This window comes from Triticum urartu, chromosome 1, assembly GCF_003073215.2.
Source record: "Triticum urartu cultivar G1812 chromosome 1, Tu2.1, whole genome shotgun sequence".
NCBI lineage: Eukaryota > Viridiplantae > Streptophyta > Magnoliopsida > Poales > Poaceae > Triticum > Triticum urartu.
This window is the reverse complement of record NC_053022.1, coordinates 44,299,458-44,318,627: the sequence shown is the minus strand read 5'-3', so window position 1 is coordinate 44,318,627 and position 19,170 is coordinate 44,299,458. Positions and strand designations below refer to the sequence as shown.

Below are 19,170 nucleotides of genomic sequence, written 5' to 3'. Positions count from 1 at the left end.
CTGTATAGATTTTCTACGATTTTCCGGGCCGAAAACCCCTAAAATACTGCCCGGACGTGACGCAACTTGCGTTCGTTGTCGGATTTCGTTCATTTTGGCCGTGGGGTGCCCGGGTGGGGCCCCACACGCGCTGCCAAAAGTTGGGTGCATCCGTGAAACCGCTCAGGTACTTGCTGTGGAAGGGGGTGGTTTCGGTATGGCCGGAGGGGACCCTCGGTCGCACGTCTCCGCTTCGCATCCGCCAAACGTGCCTAATTTTTTTTTCACCGGCCACAGTGACCATGCAGGGCACGCACGCAAAAATTTGCCGCGTTTCGAGTCCGTATGAATTTTCTATGATTTTCCGGGCCGAAAACCCCTAAAATACTGCCCGGGCGTGACGCAACTTGCGTTCGTTGTTGGATTTTGTTCATTTTGGCCGTGGGGTGCCCGGGTGGGGCCCCACACGCGCTGCCGAAAGTTGGGTGCATTCCGTGAAACCGCTCAGGTACTTGCTGTGGAAGGGGGTGGTTTCAGTATGGCCGGAGGGGACCCTCTCTCGCACGTCTCCGCTTCGCATCCGCCAAACGTGACCGATTTTTTTTCACGGGCCACAGTGGCCATGGAGGGCACGCATGCAAAAATTTGCCGCGTTTCGAGTCCATATGGATTTTCTACGATTTTCCGGGCCGAAAACCCCTAAAATACTGCCCGGACGTGAGGCAACTTGCATTCGTTTTCGGATTTCGTTCATTTTGGCCATGGGGTGCCCGGGTGGGGCCCCACACGCACTGCCAAAAGTTGGGTGCATTCCGTGAAACCGCTCAGGTACTTGCTGTGGAAGGGGGTGGTTTCGGTATGGCCGGAGGGGACCCTCGGTCGCATGTCTCCGCTTCGCATCCGCCAAACGTGCCCAATTTTTTTTCACGGGCCACAGTGACCATGCAGGGCACGCACGCAAAAATTTGCCGCGTTTCGAGTCCGTATGGATTTTCTACGATTTTCCGGGCCAAAAACCACTAAAATACTGCCCGGACGTGACGCAACTTGCGTTCGTTGTCGGATTTCGTTCATTTTGGCCGTGGGGTGCCCGGGTGGGGCCCCACACGCGCTGCCAAAAGTTGGGTGCATTCCGTGAAACCGCTCAGGTACTTGCTGTGGAAGGGGGTGGTTTCGGTATGGCCGGAGGGGACCCTTGGTCGCACGTCTCCGCTTCGCATCCGCCAAACGTGCGCAATTTTTTTGACGGGCCATAGTGACCATGCAGGGCACGCACGCAAAAATTTGCCGTGTTTCGAGTCCGTATGGATTTTCTATGATTTTCCGGGCCGAAAACCCCTAAAATACTGCCCGGACGTGACGCAACTTGCGTTCGTTGTCGGATTTCGTTCATTTTGGTCGTGGGGTGCCCGGGTGGGGCCCCACACGCGCTGCCAAAAGTTGGGTGCATTCCGTGAAACCGCTCAGGTACTTGCTGTGGAAGGGGGTGGTTTCGGTATGGCCGGAGGGGACCCTCGGTCGCACGTCTCCGCTTCGCATCCGCCAAACGTGCCCAATTTGTTTTTACGGGCCACAGTGACCATGCAGGGCACGCACGCAAAAATTTGCCGCGTTTCGAGTCTGTATGGATTTTCTACGATTTTCCGGGCCGAAAACCCCTAAAATACTGCCCGGACGTGACGCAACTTGCGTTCGTTGTCGGATTTCGTTTATTTTGGCCGTGGGGTGCCCGGGTGGGGCCCCACATGCGCTGCAAATAGTTGGGCGCATTCCAGCAAACTGCACTGGCACTTGCTGTGCAACCTGGTGGTTTCGGTGCGAAAATGTTTGTACCGAACACTTTTCTTTCTGTAACTTACAAACATGCCTAAATTTTTTTATCGCCTTCTATCTACATGAGAATCATGCGTGCCAATTTTATGTGCATTTTGGGTCTGTTTGCATTTTCTACGGTTTTCGGCTTCGACAGTCCTAAAACACTGTTTTTAGTTCAAAATTATTTCAAACTAATTTTCTTCAAAAAAAATTACAAATTCCTTCTTCGAATTTCATTTTATACCTTTTCCTTTCTTCCTCTCTTCATCTTTTTTCAATTATATCGGTAAACTATTTAATTTTAATTTCTTTCAGGCTACTTTTATTTTATAAAATGATTCATTTTTTGTCCATAATATTTCATACTAATTTTCATTCCAACATAACGATAAACGATAGTTCATTCAACATAACGACTGTTCATTTTACATTAAAACATAAAAAACTTAATTAAACAGGACTTAACTAAACTTAATTAAAATAACGACTTAATCCTAATCTACTCGTCGTCGGAGTCGGCGAGGTCCACGATCTCCCCCGCACCGACGTCACCGTCGTCGTCACCGCCGTCGCTGCTCTTGCCGCCGTCGTCCCAGTAGCCGCCGTCGCCCTCCTCCGGAGCCACCTGCGGCTGCACCGCTTCGATGGCCGCCACAGCATCCAGTGCGGCCTGCAGCTCGACGGCCTCTGCTGCCGCCGCCATAGCCGCCGCCGCGTCGAGTGCGGCCTGCAGCTCGGCGGCCTCTCTCGCCTCCGCGGCCGCCGCTTCTGCCTGCGACGCCCGCAGTGCGATGAGATAGCCGGGGCAGTCGTCGGGGTCGCCGTCCTCGCACAGTGCGAACTGCACCGGCGGGATCTCGACGACGGGAGGGGAGGCGGGCCGGGCGATGGCGGGAACCGGACGGCGGGACGAGCACGGAGACGGCGCGGCCGCCGGAGGGGGACGGCGGGGCCGGCGCAGGGCGGAAGACGAGCTCGGAGACGGCGCGGCCGCCGAAGGGGGCCGACGCGGGGCGGACGACGAGCCGCGCGCGGCAGAGGACGAGCCGCCCGTCCGCAACTCCCGACGAGCCCGCGCGACGACGGCCCAGTAGTTCTTGCCCTCCCAAAATCTCGTGCGGCCGGCGATGTTCCACCGGCCGCCCACGTGCTGGCGGAGCTCATCCGGGTTCGCCCCGGCCCCCTCGTCGGGTACCCGTCGGCGGTGATGTGGAACGCATGAGGCAGACGGCAGCCCGGCGGCACCATCAATCCGAGACGGATGAGCTCGTCTGTCTCCGGCGTGCCCAGGCTCGTCGGCCACGATCTGCCGCCACCGCCGCCGTCGGACGCCATGGAGGCCGCCGGGAAAGGGAGCTCGTCGGTGGGTGCGGTGAGCGGGTCGAGGCGCGTCGAGTGGACTGGAGGGAGGCAGACGGGGCGACGAGCGGCGTTTTAAAGGCAGGCGTCGGTGGATGGGGGAGGCCGTCCGGTAGGTGACTGACGCCCGGCTTAACGCCGGCATTAATGGCGCATCGGGTCGGCGGCCGCGTCGGGAACCGCCCTTGACCGACGCTTATACGGCACGCAACCGCCCCTCGTGTCGTCTCGTCCCCACACGTCGCATCGTCTTTTTTTCGTCCAGCCGACGCCACGTCGCCACAAGTACGTCGCTCGACAGGTCGCGTCGTTTTTTTTCTTTGGTCGTCGTTGTACGTACGCGGACAGACGCGTGTACGGGTAGTCAGCGTAGAGCCCCGTCGCGCGGGTACAGCCCCGTCGCGCGCGGGTACAGCCCCGTCGCGCGGGCGGCGGCTTTTTATGTGCTGGGACGATCCTGCCCTTTTTAATGAAGGGGTACGGTGCAATCTCAACCGTTAAAGTGTTTAGGGGGTTGTACCTAAGAAGAAGTGTTAATCTTTTTAGGTGAGCAAGAACTTGTAATCTGAATATTGTCATTTTCTGCGGGCCGTTAACTTAATCCCATTGCGTTCCGGCCTTTTAATACGGCCTTCCATTCATCTAAGATGAGGGGTCACCTCAAAAAATATATTTTCTAAGATGAGGATAAATGCCTCTAGATTTTTTTTTAAAGAGATACCCAAAGGGCATCTTATATCCGAGGAAAACAGTAGGCAATGCAATAAGAAGACATCTGAACACAGACCAATCAGTACAAAATAAAACTACATTGCAAAACATACTGGCCTTCTTCCCTTCCATTGTACATCGTCCGTTAAAGATTGAAAATTGCACTAGACCAGCAATAAAGAAAAGAGAGACCTCCAAACATATTTGCCATAGTAGGTTTTAAACCTACAATAACCACTCACCTCTTGAGATGAGATTTAGAAATCGTTGAAGAAGCATTGGTTGGAGTATCACCCCATACAAAAAGGCTTGCAATCCATCAACACCGGTCTAGAGGGGTGGAGACACCGGACTATCCCGCAGAGCAACACAGAAAGAGATGTCGGAGTCATCACACCAATGGTCATCCAATTGCGCTCCTTCAATGACACACCAGTTGCCAATATCTGAAGAAAGCCAACAGATCTGGAGACACAGACCCTCCCAAGCCTTTCGTCAGCGCCAGTTTGGACGTCATCAAGGTAGAGAGTGACCGGAGAGACCTTTTTACAACACGCCAACGCCGTCACCGCCTCATCCATGTCGCTAGGAAAACGGAATGAACGAACTGGTCCCTCCCCCTCTTGCCGCCAACAAGGCCGCCAAACAGGAAAGAGGAGAGGGATCGACACAATGACGTAGGGGAGAAACTTGGTGGCAGCAACTAGGGGTTGAGAGAGGCCGCAAATGTTGGGGAACGTAGTAATTTCAAAAAATTTCCTACGCACATGCAAGATCATGGTGATGCATAGCAACGAGAGGGAAGAGTGTGTCTACGTACCCTCGTAGACCGAAAGCGGAAGCGTTAGCACAACGCGGTTGATGTAGTCGTACGTCTTCACGATCCAACCGATTAAGCACCGAACGCACGGCACCTCCGAGTTCTGCACACGTTCAACTCGATGACGTCCCTCGAACTCCGATCCAGCCGAGCTTTGAGGGAGAGTTCCGTCAGCATGACGGCGTGGTGACGATGATGATGTTCCACCGACACAGGGCTTCGCCTAAGCACCGCTACGATATGACCAAGGTGGATTATGGTGGAGGGGGGCACCGCACACGGCTAAAAGATCCAAGAGATCAATTGTTGTATCTCTAGGGGGTGCCTCCCTCCCCGTATATAAAGGAGTAGATGAGGGGGAGGGGCCGGCCACCCTTGGTGCGCCCCATGAGGAGTCCTACTCCCACCGGGAGTAGGACTCCCCCCTTTCCATGTTGGAGTAGGAGAGGAGAGGGAAGGAGAAAGATGGAGAAAGAAAAAGGGGGGGGCGCCGCCCCCCTTCCTAGTCCAATTCGGACTTGGGAGGGGAGGGGCGCGCGACTGCCCCTTGGCCGCCTCTCCTCTTTAACCAATTGGGCCCATGAGGCCCATTAACCCCTGGGGGGGGGGGGTTTCGGTAACCCCCCGGTACTCCGGTATATATCCGATAACCCCCGGAACCATTCCGGTGTCCGAATATAGTCGTCCAATATATCAACCTTCATGTCTCGACCATTTCAAGACTCCTCGTCATGTCCGTGATCACATCCAGGACTCCGAACTACCTTCGGTACATCAAAACACATAAACTCATAATATAACCGTCATCTAACTTTAAGCGTGCGGACCCTACGAGTTCGAGAACTATGTAGACATGACCGAGACATGTCTCCGGTCAATAACCAATAGCGGAACCTAGATGCTCATATTGGCTCCTACATATTCTACGAAGATCTTTATCGGTCAAACCGCATAACAACATACGTTGTTTGCTTTGTCATCGGTATGTTACTTGCCCGAGATTCGATCGTCGGTATCTCAATACCTAATTCAATCTCATTACCGACAAGTCTCTTTACTCGTTCCGTAATACATCATCCCGCAACTAACTCATTAGTTGCAATGCTTGCAAAGCTTAAGTGATGTGTATTGCCGAGTGGGCCCAGAGATACCTCTCCGACAATCGGAGTGACAAATCCTAATCTCGAAATACGCCAACCCAAAAAGTACCTTTGGTGACACCTGTAGAGCACCTTTATAATCACCCAGTTACGTTGTGACGTTTGGTAGCACACAAAGTGTCCGTCCGGTAAACGGGAGTTGCATAATCTCATAGTCATAGGACATGTATAAGTCATGAAGAAAGCAATAGCAACAAACTAAATGATCAAGTGCTAAGCTAACGGAATGGGTCAAGTCAATCACATCATTCTCCTAACGACGTGATCCCGTTAATCAAATGACAACTCATGTCTATGGCTAGGAAACATAACCATCTTTGACTAACGAGCTAGTCTAGTAGAGGCATACTAGTGACACTTTGTTTGTCTATGTATTCACACATGTATCATGTTTCCGGTTAATACAATTCTAGCATGAATAATAAACATTTATCATGATATAAGGAAATAAATAATAATTTTATTATTGCCTCTAGGGCATATTTCCTTCAGCAAAGGCCTGTAGTTTGGGCGGTGCTACACCTCGTATTTAGCGACATAGAAGCACGCATCGCCTCGGCACTTCCCTTAAATGGGCCAGGCCCGGTGCGGTTCAAAACATGCGTCGCCACAGGAGTACACATGTACATTACTTAATGTTTTCTTCTTCTTCTTCTCTCCCCTTTTTTCTTTTATCTTCTAAAATGGTCTATTAAAATAGATTTGGAACATTTTAGAAGAATGTTCCCATAATTTCTAAAAGTGTTCTAAAAAATGTTCATCAGGTGCTCAAGAAAGGTCCATTGTGTGAGAAAAACATGTTTATCATGTATTTAAAATAAATTCATATACTGAAAAAATATGTTCATCCTGAATTAAAAAATGTTCACCTTGTATTTAGAAAAATGTTCATCATGTGTTTAAAAATGATTATTGTGCATTAAAAAACTTCCATGGTGTGTCAGGAAAATGTTTAAAGAATTTTTAAAAATAACTGCGTATTTCGATTTTTTCACTATTTTTAGTAGAAAACAAGTTTGATGTGTGTATAAAAATTGTTCCCTGTGTGTTGAAAGAAAATTCACAATGCATTTGACAAATGTTTCAGCATGTATTCAGGAAAACTTCAACTTGTATTTGAAATCTTTCAACATGCATAAACAAAATGTTCAATGTGTGTTAAAAAATGGTCAACACATATTCAAAAATTGATCAACGTGCATCTAAAAAATGTTTAACGTGTGTTTCTAAAATATTCAGTGTGTATTTGAAAAATATCAATGTATTTTTAAAATGGAAAAAAGAGAAGATAAAAAAAGGGAAAGAAAGAAATAAAATTATCCATATACGAAAATATACTAAAATGTTCATAAAAAAGTAAACATTTTTCGTGCAGTTATAGAAAGTTTTCATGGCATATAAAAAAGTTGACTTCTTTTTCACAAAAGAACATGGAGAAAATAAAAAAATATTAGCAGGAAAAGAACAAATAAAATAAAACCAATGAAACTGACAGATAAAAAGACGGGGGAACACTTTGGGTGGGCATTCGGGTAATACGTTTTTTTTTGTTTGGTTCATTCGGTTTCTGGGTAAGGGATTCATTAAACGAGAACCGAACACGTCTCTACCCAAAGTGATGAAAGAAGCCGTATAGACGGAATATTTTGGTTCGGTCTATTTGGTTACCAGAGGCTCGAAGAGACAAGGGAAGTTGCGAGTGCCAGAGTTGGGGGATCTCGTTCCCGTAGAGGATGCACGGAGATGGAGCGGTGGTTGGCGGACCTTTTTAGGCGGTCTTTCTTTCGTCCCTGTATACATTGTGACGGTTCAATAAAAGTGTCGGAGTTTGCCTTAAAACTAATTAAGGAGCAATCCCTAAAAAACTAATTAAGGGGCTATGGAGCTGTTGTTGCAGTAAGTCAAGATTCAGGAGGTGTTTTCTTTTACACATCTTGCATTACTTTCAGAAACATTTCAGACCTAGAAATTCTTGAGGCAATGGCAATCACAGAGGCCCTGTCTTTGGCGGATGATCTTTATGTGCAAAAGATTCATGTGACTTCAAACCACCAAGATAGTGGTGGACGGAGTGAAGCATGGATCATCAACGGAGTATGGAGCAATAATTCATGAAATAATAGAGCATTCTACTGTTTTTTTCTTCATGTAACATAGTCAACGAGTTCAGGAGCTCAAATATTGAGGCTCACACCTTGCTCTATCACTTGGGTTTGGCTGTCATGTTTGGTTTGGACAACTCGATGATCTTCTTTTTATACCTATGAACGTTGGTTTGACATAAATTAAGCTTAGCGAGTTAAAAAAACTAATTAATGGGCATGCCTTGTAACGGTCACTCCCCCACCTTCTCAGGTGCATTTTCATCGTTGGATTCCTCGCATCGAGATTTTTGAAACTAGACCCGATGTTAATAGGTTACGATGAACTTTTTTTCCAGGAAAAAACCCGGAAAAATAGTAGAAAAAACTCATAGCCAGAAACACTTTTTTCACTTTTATTCCCTTTTCGGAAAGCACAATTGTGCACTCACGAAAGTAAATTCGTGCCTCCATGAGAAGAAAATCTCATCCTTTTGTGGAAGCCAAAAAATGTATTCGTTTTCTTTTCCGAGAGGCATAGTTGTGCCTCTCGTGAAAGCAAATATGTGCCTTTTGAGAAAACAAAATTTGGCTCTCATTGATGAAAAACATGGATTTTCCCTTTCTGAAAGGTACATCCGTGCCTCTCGCGGCACCAAACCATGCCTCCACAAAAATAAATATGTGCCTCTCGTAAAAGAAGAAATAAAAAAGAAAACATGTTTCCCCCCTTGAAAGGCACATGCCTCTTACTGAAACAAATCTATGCCTCAGTAAGAAGCAAATTTGTTGCTCTTGTGCAAGCAAAAAAACAAGTATTTTCACGTGGAATTTTTTGTAAAAAAAATTCTCTCAAAAATCATGGGAAAACCGAAAAACACGAAAAAAATACACCATCTAAACGCCGAAAATGCATTAAAAACAAAATCCTGAGGGAGCGCCCAGCACGCGACTAAGAACGCATAAGGTGAAGCGCTCTCATCCCACCAAAAATGACCCTTGCAGGGCTCTCGCAAGGGATGCCTCTTAATTAGTTACCCTCGTATTATTAAGGAGCGTGCCTATGTCTCCCTTGACGCGGGACGTAGGGTAACCCTGGCTTGTCGGAGCGCGAGACTGAATGACCCAGCTCGCCGGAGGCCACAACCTCACTTTTATTTCTATTTTTTTCACCTTTTTGTTTTCAGTTTTTGCTTACTTCCAGATACTCTAAATATATATGACCAAAAATACTTTACTGAAACATATGAAAAAGGTTAATCTAGCATTTCAAAAAAAAATTAATGAGTATAGAAAAAATATTTCTCATGCATTAAAAAATGTACATAAAAATACAATGTATATGAAAAAGTTGATCGTGTGTTTAAAAATGTTGTTCAATCATTTGAAAAAAATGTTAATCATCTATTGGAAAAATGTTAAACGTGTATAAAAAATATTTCTGGTATATACCCAAAATGTAGAATCTGCATTAATTTTTTTTAAAATAAAAACACAATGTTTCCAAAATGTTGATCATATATCAAAATATGTTAATGATATATTTAAAAAATGTCAACCCTTAAAATAAGTCCCTAATATATATTAAAGAGGTACAATGAGTATGATTTTTTCACCAAATCTCTATTTTTTTGAAAAACTGATAATCATATATTTGAAAATGTTAAACATGTAATAAATTATTTTTGATGTGATGAAAAATGTAGAATATTTATTAAAAAATATTCATAAATTTTGCAAAATGTTGATTGTGTATATAAAAAAATTCTATCGTGTATTTCAAAATGTGATATGTGCTGAAAATGTACAACTACCGATTTTTAAAAAAATGCTAATCATGTATTTAGAAAAAGTCTGGCATGTATAAAAAAGTGTTCCTAATATGTAAGTAAAATGTATAAATATGCATGAAAAATGTAGATATATGTTAAAGAAAATAAAAGGAGGTGAAAAATTAAAGAAATGGAAAGAAAGGAACAAAAGAAACACTACAAAAATGAACAAAACCAAAATATCAAAAGAAAACCATGAAAATCCATGAGAAAAGAAACAAAATCAAGAAAGAAAAGCCAAAGACAAAAAAAGAATACGGATGAAAACAAAGAGAACTGAAGAAAATAAAACAGAAAAGAGAAACCAGTAAAAGTAGAAAAAGACACATAATAAAAAACAAAGAAAAACCCAGAATAAAGCAAATAAACATTGAAAAACAAAGGAAAAACCAAAAACCAATGAAACCCCGTGAAGAAACAAAAAAAGGAAGAACGACTAAAAAGAACAGAAAAGGAATGCACCAACAAAACACAGCGAAAAGCAGTGAGCGAGCGCTAAGAAATGGCCCGGCCGAGTGCTGTAGAGAGTACCGGAACCCTCGGCGCTACTTGAGCAACGGGCGCACCGCTGGGGGTTAAACCTCAAATTCATTAACTTCTTGAAAGTTTGTGAACTTTTCTTTCAAAATTCATAAAGAATTTGAATTCACGAATTTTTTAGAATTTTCCGGATTTTTTTCTCTTTCGAAGTCAACCGAGATCGTACAAACGAGCCAAATGAGGCGACCTGGGCCGGCTCAGTTTACGCGCGCGTGAGCGCCAGGGAGGAGTTTGGGCACCTGAAGCGCCCAATAGGAGGAGCTCCCGGACTCGTACGCCAGTAGTAGATTTTTTGTTGTTGAGGCGACGCCAGTACAGAAGTAGATTGATCGGATCCCCTAGGAAAAGGAGTTTGATGGGCTTTGTACCGCATCGCTAGCCTGCCACAGAATGCGCCAGTTTATATGGCGGCCTTCGACGCGTCCTCTTGCCCCCACATTAGGTGGGGGTACGGGCCTAGGCCCGTTAGAGCGTACAGAAAACGTAAATATGTATACTTGTACAGTGACATAGTGTTATATGTTGTATACTTGTACAATGTATGTAAAAATACAGATGTAAATATAAGTTAATATTTACATTTTTAATCTTCATCTGGCCAATAATCGCACCACCGTCTCATACTTGCCTGCAAATTGACCACACAATGACATAATTCTTCAGAAGGCAAAATCAAACGACCACGTAATCCAATTCAGATCTTAAACTTTTTTGAACAAACTCAGATTGTAAACTTCAAGCATTGGCTCGCGCAATCGACACACCCAGTGTCCCGTTATCATTGTGGAATAACAACAGAGAAAATAACATGCTGAATTAAAGAAAAATAATCTGGATCAGGCACGTACCGTCATCCATTACATACACTACACTTGTCTGGGAACTGAAATGGTACCTGTGTGCGTGCACATGATAACTCAGTCTGATCCTCGGCTTCAAAAAATTCATACTATCAAGTTGAAACGGTCATCCTTGGTGGCTTTCCTTGCAAACTTTGTTGAATAACGACACAAAAATGAAAATGGATATATGGTACACACAACAACGTGTTCCATCTTCCATCTGAAGTCTAACATGTTCCTTCGCAGTCTTTCCTACTCCCTCTGTTCCTAAATATAAGTCTTTGTAAAGATTTTACTATGAATCACATACAGATGTATGTAGATGCTTTTTAGAGTGTAGATTCACTCATTTTGCTTCGTATGTAGTTTATAGTAAAATCTCTACAAAGACTTATATTTAGGAACGAAGGAAGTAGTAAATTGCCAGCCTCAGATCCCTTCGCTTGATGAAGGAAAAGAAATTATGTATAGCGACCCGAAATAGACAACTTGTTCGCTCTGTTAGCTTTGGCTGCACAAGACATGAAACAATCAACGAAATAAAACAATGAAAGTTACAGCAAATCACACAAGTGGATAATTCTTAAGATGAAATAAGTCGATCCTAAAAAAAAAGATGAAATAAGTCGTGCCTAGCCGGTCCAACGAAGCTTCTTCACTCATGGAGTTTAAGAAATGGAGAGAATTTCACATGGAAACCAAATTTCAAAGAAAACTTCGTGAAAACCATGTTTGAAAGTTTCAGAAAAATCTAAAAAAATGGGATGTTAAGAGGGTGATGTTCTACTGCCGTGTGAAATTCCAAGTTCAAACATACTACCATTTATGAGCTATGAAAAGAACAAATTCAACATGGAACAGGACATTTATTGTTTAACACTATTCAATGTTAATTTTTTTTCTACCTCATAATGGTGTTTTGTTTGAGCTTGGAAATTTCACATGTAATAAACATCACACTCTTTAATATTCTGCATTTTTTCAGATTTTTTTGAAACTTAAAAATATCATTTCAACAAGGTTTTCATCAAAACTTGGTTTTCATGTGATATTCTCTCTAAGCAATGCGGCCAAATGGGCTAAAAAGGCGGGTCTGGATAAAAATGTCTAGCATTGTGGTGGAATTAAGAAAAAAGAGCAAAATGGGCCCCAATGTGTTAGGAATGGGTATGGACTGAAAATATGGCCTGGTACTCCATCCCTCCAAAATCCAAAAAAAGAAGGGATCTTGTGACACATCATACTAACAGCAAATCTCCATATTGCACACGATATACTGAGAGTGATGGCAATCATAATAATAGCATGGACTACTACTAAGGAAGATGACAGATCAAAATCACCAAGTGCAGAATAATACATTCCTAAAATGAGCCAGCCCCTCCTGTTCCTTGCAGACCTCATCTTGTGCCACCAAATACAGAATAGACCTACCCTAAACACCACACTAAACATTCGATCCATGAACATCTTCCCTTCCACACCCCCCAACTACAGGCGACCATCATCCACACGGTTCAGTAAGAAATATAGTTCAGGCCAAAGCCTTAACACCACCGCCCACAGTGAGTGGCCTTTTGTACAGGCAAAGGTTTTCCCGGTTTTTCGACGCAGCAGGTCTAGAACTGGAACCTGCTCGGCCGGGACTTGGTCATCCTGGCCATGCCATACGACTCGTCGTTGTCGTCCCTCTTGGCGTTGCGGAACGCGGCGCAGCCGGCGACGTAGACGATAATGAGGATGATGAGCACGACGATGTTGATGATGGCCACCTTGCGCCAGCTCTTCTTGATGCCGGCCAGGACGCCGGCCTTGCACGAGTCGCACTGGAAGCACAGCGTCTGCTGGTCGTTGCTCCATTTGAGGCAGTCGGGGTCGGTCACCACGGTGGGGACGCCGGGGTTCGCGCTCCAGTATGTCTCGTTGTTGTAGGTGAACGCGCATGAAGTCGGTGGCTTGCAGCATCCTGACTGTGATTGGCAGTTGCAGAATGGTGTTAGTATCCCGAGGAATCACACAAGTAATCTGAACAGCATACTGAGAACTTCACTTATGTAGATCCAAAATTAAAAACTTCATTTTCTGTAGACCCAAACTGAGTTGTACAGCTCAGACTTTAGAACAGAAAAGGATATTGCAACAAAATGCATTTTTGTATGGACTATTGTAGTTGTTGTTAAGTTGGGAAGATGCAATATTACAGGTCATCAGCTTGGGCTGAGGCTCTGAGATCCCAATTAACTGAGCAAGATGAAACTTGATTATTGGACTGAAGGTCATTCATACTTCATGTACATTAATGTAATATGAGTTCCAACTACAATATTGTATTACTGTTAGCTCGATGATTCAATGTACAGTCAAATAATTGAAATGTTACAGACAATAATTGCATAGAAAATAATGCATCTGCAAGCATAATTTGTGCACCCATCATGAACACAACTGCTGCAGCAGTAAACTAAGTATGGTTCCCAATGAGACTTGTACATAAGTTGGGTCAGTATGGAGACTATATTTATCTATCTGCCACCACCTAGACCTCTAATGAAGACAAAGATATACCAGCTACAAACACATATTGAATAGTGTTGATCTTGATATCCTATTACTGAATACGAAATTGTCCACACCAGCTCAATTTAAAACCAAACAGATGAGATGCTCCATAACATGCCTATGCATATATGTTCATGCACCGGAGAAAACAAAGCCATCCAACCAGTCATCTGAAAACCATGAACCAACCACGAGGTATGCTTTCATGGGCAGGATACCTCCTACTAAAAGTTAAATACGATGTTTTGTTAGTGAGCCGGTGGACAGATCATTAACCTGAAATACTCAACTCTCTGAACTGAAGTTCATTCTACAATATTGTTAGCTCAATGCCTCAATGTACAGTTAACTAATTGAAATGCTACAGACGGCAATTCGCTGCAAAAAAGAATAACATAAATAAATAAGCAATTACATAGAAAATAATTTATCTGCGAGCATAATTTGTACGCCCATCATGAACACAACTACCACAGCAGTAAACTAAGCATAGTTGCCAATGAGACTTGTATAAAAGTTGGGTCAGTATGGAGACTTATATGTAACTATCTGTCACCACCTAGACTAGCAGAACCCCGACCTTCAATGAAGACAAATATATACCAACTACAAACAGATGATGAATGGTGTTGCTCTAGATATCCTATTACCGAACACGAAATTATCCACACCAGCTCAATTTTAAACTGAACATATGAGATGCTCCATCACATGCCTATGTGTGCGTGCAGTGGAGAAAACAAAGCCACCCAACCTGCTACTCAAAAGCAATGGACCAACCCCTAGGTATGCACAAATTATGTGCCCATGTGGCATTAAACTGCACACAACTTGATTCCACAACCCAATAATTACTTCTCCATAATAATCAGATCCATGCAGACATGGGCAACAGCTAATCTGCATTAGAATACAGATGCAGCCCATAATGCACTAGTTATATAGACCCTAGGGAAAAAAAGAATCACAGGGGCAGTGGAGTTTTTTTTCCCAACCATTGCATCGGCTCTGGAAGATTATAGCAGAGGAAAAGAACAAGCAGCCTGGCAGGCATGGAGAAGACAGCACAGAGAACATCAGGACAAGAAGCAAGGCAGCTAACTATGCAAGGCTTCCATGGTCCAATTCCAACTCTGAAATGAAATGTGGTACTGAGCATCTGTCTTTTGGCTGTCCTCATCACACCATGGTGTCCAGATCCCTCAATCATACAAATATCCTGGTCCTCCATGCCGGTTTGGCATCCGAAAAAGCCAGGAAAATGACCTTATCCTCAGCATCACCACACACATGGAGATTCTACTTGTTACCACCGCGAATCCGCGGTAGTGTCAACTCATAGTAGTACCTGGTTATATGTGACTGGACTGGAGAGGGACATAGACCAGGAATCAAATTGACCATTCAGTCAATCCTTAGTGCTTAAGGCACTACTAGAATCTTTGCTCCATGCAGAAAGAACAAACTTTGTGTTAGTTGTTCACATCAGCCAAAGAAAACACCCTTTAAACACTTTCTTTTCCAAACATATTCCGTGCCTGATGGTAGCAATCCTTGATGATCTGGAGTCCCAAATCACCCCCACAAAGTGTCTCTACTTACGGGCACGCATCGAATAATCGCATAACCGCGGCGAAGATCCTTCTTCTGTGTTGTCAAGCAATTCCATGGACGAACCAATTAAAACTAAAAAAGACTGCTTTTGGAGAAAGTTGTGTTGATGGAATCGGATGGGCGGCTGCTAATTAGTTGTTTTTCTCACCTAGCTGGTTTTGCCTCAAATCAGGGAGAAGCAAAAAGGTTGCAGGATTAACAATTTTGCTCAAAGGTCGGGCATGACTTGCTAAGCAAAAGGGGGGCTGATGGTAAAGGGGGCAAGCAAGGTTCCTCTCGAGATCCACATGGTGCCACCAAGTAGCAGTAAACTGGAATATCCTCCCTAAACAGTGTGAGAAAACTCAAACTGAATCAATAATCCGAGCAGAACCCAAAGCAAATTGCAGAAATAAGCAGAGAACATTAGTAGCAGGAAAAATCGCCAAATTTCCCCCACACACAAAAAAGGAACATTTGTGGCAGGAAAAATCCCCAAATTTCCTGATTGGCACTGGGGAATTGCCGAGAATCACATCACATGGAAATAGTGTGCGAGGCAAGGAAGGAAGTGAATCTTGGGAGGGAGGGAGAAGGGGAGGGGGGGGCGGACCTGAATCGGGGAGAGGTTGCGGCCGTAGAACATGACGGGGGGCTCGGTGACGAGCATGCCGGTGTTGGGGTCGCGGGCGGGGCGGCGCATGGAGGCGCAGGCGCGGCCGTCGCGGAGGCACGCGCTGATGGTGGCCCAGTACTCCGGGTCGGCGACGCGGTTGCGGAGCCATCCGTTGTAGTCGGAGAGCTGGTACTCGAGGAAGCGGCGGTTCATGACCACCTGGCCCTCCCCGCGGTCGGTGACGGCGAAGGCGAAGACGATGAAGAAGAGCAGCGCGACGACGATGAAGAACATGGCGAAGAGGTAGATGCGGAGCAGCCAGGTCTGGCGGTAGCAGGCGCCGGCGAAGCCCATGAGGGAGACGACCATGACGGCGAGGCCGATGATGATGATGGGCCACTGCAGGAAGCGGATGCAGTCCGTGGAGTTGGCCCGCGACGCCAGCCAGATGCCGCCCCCCAGCACCGGGATCGACGCCAGGAAGGTGATGAAGTTCACCACCCCCAGCATCTTCGACCCGCCGCCGTGCATCCTCTCGCTCTCCTTCTTCCTCCTCCTCCTCCTCCTCCGACTCTCTCCCTGGTTTCTTGCTCTGATTCTTGGAGGTCTCTGCTCCTCGGAGGTCCCCTGCTGCTTCTTGTCCTCTCTCTGCTGCCGTTTGGTGCGGGCGTGGGGGAGAGAGGAGGGGGGAGGGGATTGGGCTGGCTTTTAGCGAGCTGAGGGGCAGCAGCGGCGGCAACGGCAGCAGAAGAAGCGGAAGCAGAGTGTGGGTCACGTGTACGCGGCGGTGTCCATATTATCCGTAGCAGTAGTAGTATTTGGGCGGTAGCTTTCGTCCGTATATACGGCTTCGGGACTCCTTTCTACTGTCTACGTCTACGTAGTAGCAATCCACTGATCAGTTTTGGGATTTTTGGGGGCCGAGGAGAAGCATGGCCACATGATGATTTGAGACCTTGAGAGTGTTACTATCGGGTAACGATATATTATTAATTTTGGAAGAGCTAGGTTTGGTGTGGGTTTTTTTCCCTTCCTTTCAGGCTCTATGATTGCGCCACCCGGGCATCATCTTGTGTTTGAAAACTGGTGAAAAAATGTGTTGATTTTTTCCGTGGCGAAATGCTACAAGTTTCGGGCGTGTCAAGAAGAACCCTGGGCGGTGATAAGGATGGGATGAGGAAGACATGTCGGTTGCACAACAATCTCACAAAATGTTTTCTTTTAAACAGTGGACATCACTGGATGTCAAAATCGAAGCTTAAAACCAGTTACACAACAAGCCGATGGCGGTTCCTATAATGAAAATCTGTGAGGAGGTGTTTTTTTTATAAATGAAAATAGACATGACAATCTAACAAAAAAATGTTTTTTGAAATGGTGGAAATCATCGGTTATCAATAATCGAAGTTCAGATTTGGTTCCCAGTATGCGCCCTGGCCCACCTAGCCAACTCTGGTCGCAAGGGAAATGCAAATATTTTCAAAATATCATGTTGATTATTTTTCAATCAGTTGAATTCAGTTTGTTGAGTGCGGGCGCGAGGGAGAGAGGGAGGAAGGGGGGCAAAGGACGCCCTGAGCGGCGAGGCAGCGGTAGCTGGGGAGCATGCAGGACGACCATGGCGGCAACAGACGGTGAGATGGTGTGGACTGGATCTGAAATTTTTTGAGCCGGCTTAAGACAAACATCCTCAAAATGTTTTCTTTAAAAGAATGATAAAAATGTTGTATGCATTCTTTTATGCAGACAGGATGGTTCAGCCTTAAATATCAAGTGGAACAAATGCAGCCACACTGAACGATCTCAGCTGCGAAATTGGGCGGAGGCAGCCTCCTTTTATCAGAAAACGGATTCGCGCTAAATTGGAAATAACGTGCAGATGAGAGTTGGATTCCCGTGGAGTGAATGCCGGTTTGCTCTCTTCCATTGCATCTGAACTAAATTTGGACTCCACATGCCGAAGGATGCCCGGAATAGGCGCACGCATGTGCACTCCATGACTCGTTGATTGGCAGGAAACGCTGCGGGTTAGATTGCTGCCTTGGTTTACCTGGAAATGATGAGGTAGATCAGATCATGTGCAATGGCTCGCCTATGCGGATTCGATTTATTTTGGCGCTCTCTTGAGTTCGAAAATGAAGACGGAGGGTACTAGTTTCACAAGCCTGTCAGAAAAGCTCGAGATTAGAGCAACTTCAACCGGCCGACCTAAACGGACGTACGGTTTGATCATTTTTTGTCCGGTTGAGTCGGCCTTGCCCGTTTCTTCATTTGGGTCGGCATGTGCATCCAACGCTGGCCCAACCCATATTTTTAAACGCGGACTTTAAAAAACAGTAATCACATTCAAAGTTAAAACATAATTAAACATTAAAATTCGGTCAATCGCCGGCCAAAATCCACATAAACATTAAATGTTAATTAAACATAAAAAAAGTCCGCGCCACTAGGCATCCTTGTCATCCTATCCCAGGGCCGGTGAGGTCGACCAGCTCCGGCCGCCGGGCCAGCCCAGTGAAATGCCGCCTCCTAGGCTCGGGCCACGTCGCCCCTGCTGCGTCGGCTGCACAGCCGGCTGGGCTACTCCGCTGCCGGCACAATGCTCCTCCTCCTCGGGCTCGATCCGCATAAGTTGCTCGCCCTCGGAGTGCTTGTCCGCCCGCACACGTTACCTCGCCTTGGGTGTGGGGGGGGGGGGGGGGGGGGGGGGGGGAGGTGAGCCTCGGCGCTGACGGCGGCACCATGTAGTCGCCGGCCGCAGAGAGGGCGAGGGCCTCCGCCAGCCTCGCCTGGTAGTCCGCCACCTCCTCCGCCTTGCGCCGCTCCTCCTCGATGGAGGTCTGCATGGCCGCCACCAGTGCGGCCTGGTAGGCAGCCGCCTCCTCCTCCTCCTCCTCCGGCTTGACCACTTGAGGCGGAGGAGGGTTGATGTGGTGCTATTGGACGGCGCGGCGGCGTTGCTCCTCATGCTCGAGGGCAAACCACACCTGATAACCGGGAGAGTCCGACGCGTACGCCGGCAACCGACGTTGCTTCGACTTTAGGAGCTCCCACCGCTTGCGTACCTCCTTGGAGTGCGCCGCTGCAATCGTAGCACCACCGGCACCGGGATCCGCTACGGATGCAGATGTCAGTCGTGCGGCAGGGTGACGTCTTGGTACGGCAGCGGCTACCTGTACTGCCAGTGCCACCGTGCCTGGTGCATCGGAATGCCCAGCCGCTGCCTGACAGGGCGGGCAGCTGCCGGCGGTGGCGGAGGAGGA

At 46.3% G+C, this 19,170-nt stretch overlaps 1 protein-coding gene across 1 annotated transcript; it reads right to left on the bottom strand.

The window, feature by feature from the left end:
* Positions 1-12,478: 12,478 nt before the first annotated feature.
* On the bottom strand, positions 12,479-16,655 carry LOC125545841 (tetraspanin-3). Its single transcript, XM_048709890.1, has 2 exons — positions 15,905-16,655; positions 12,479-13,109 (listed from the first exon to the last, which is right to left on the bottom strand). Exons 1-2 carry the CDS (start codon positions 16,436-16,438, stop codon positions 12,759-12,761), a joined length of 885 nt encoding a protein of 294 aa, XP_048565847.1. The 5' UTR covers positions 16,439-16,655; the 3' UTR covers positions 12,479-12,758.
* Positions 16,656-19,170: the final 2,515 nt, after the last annotated feature.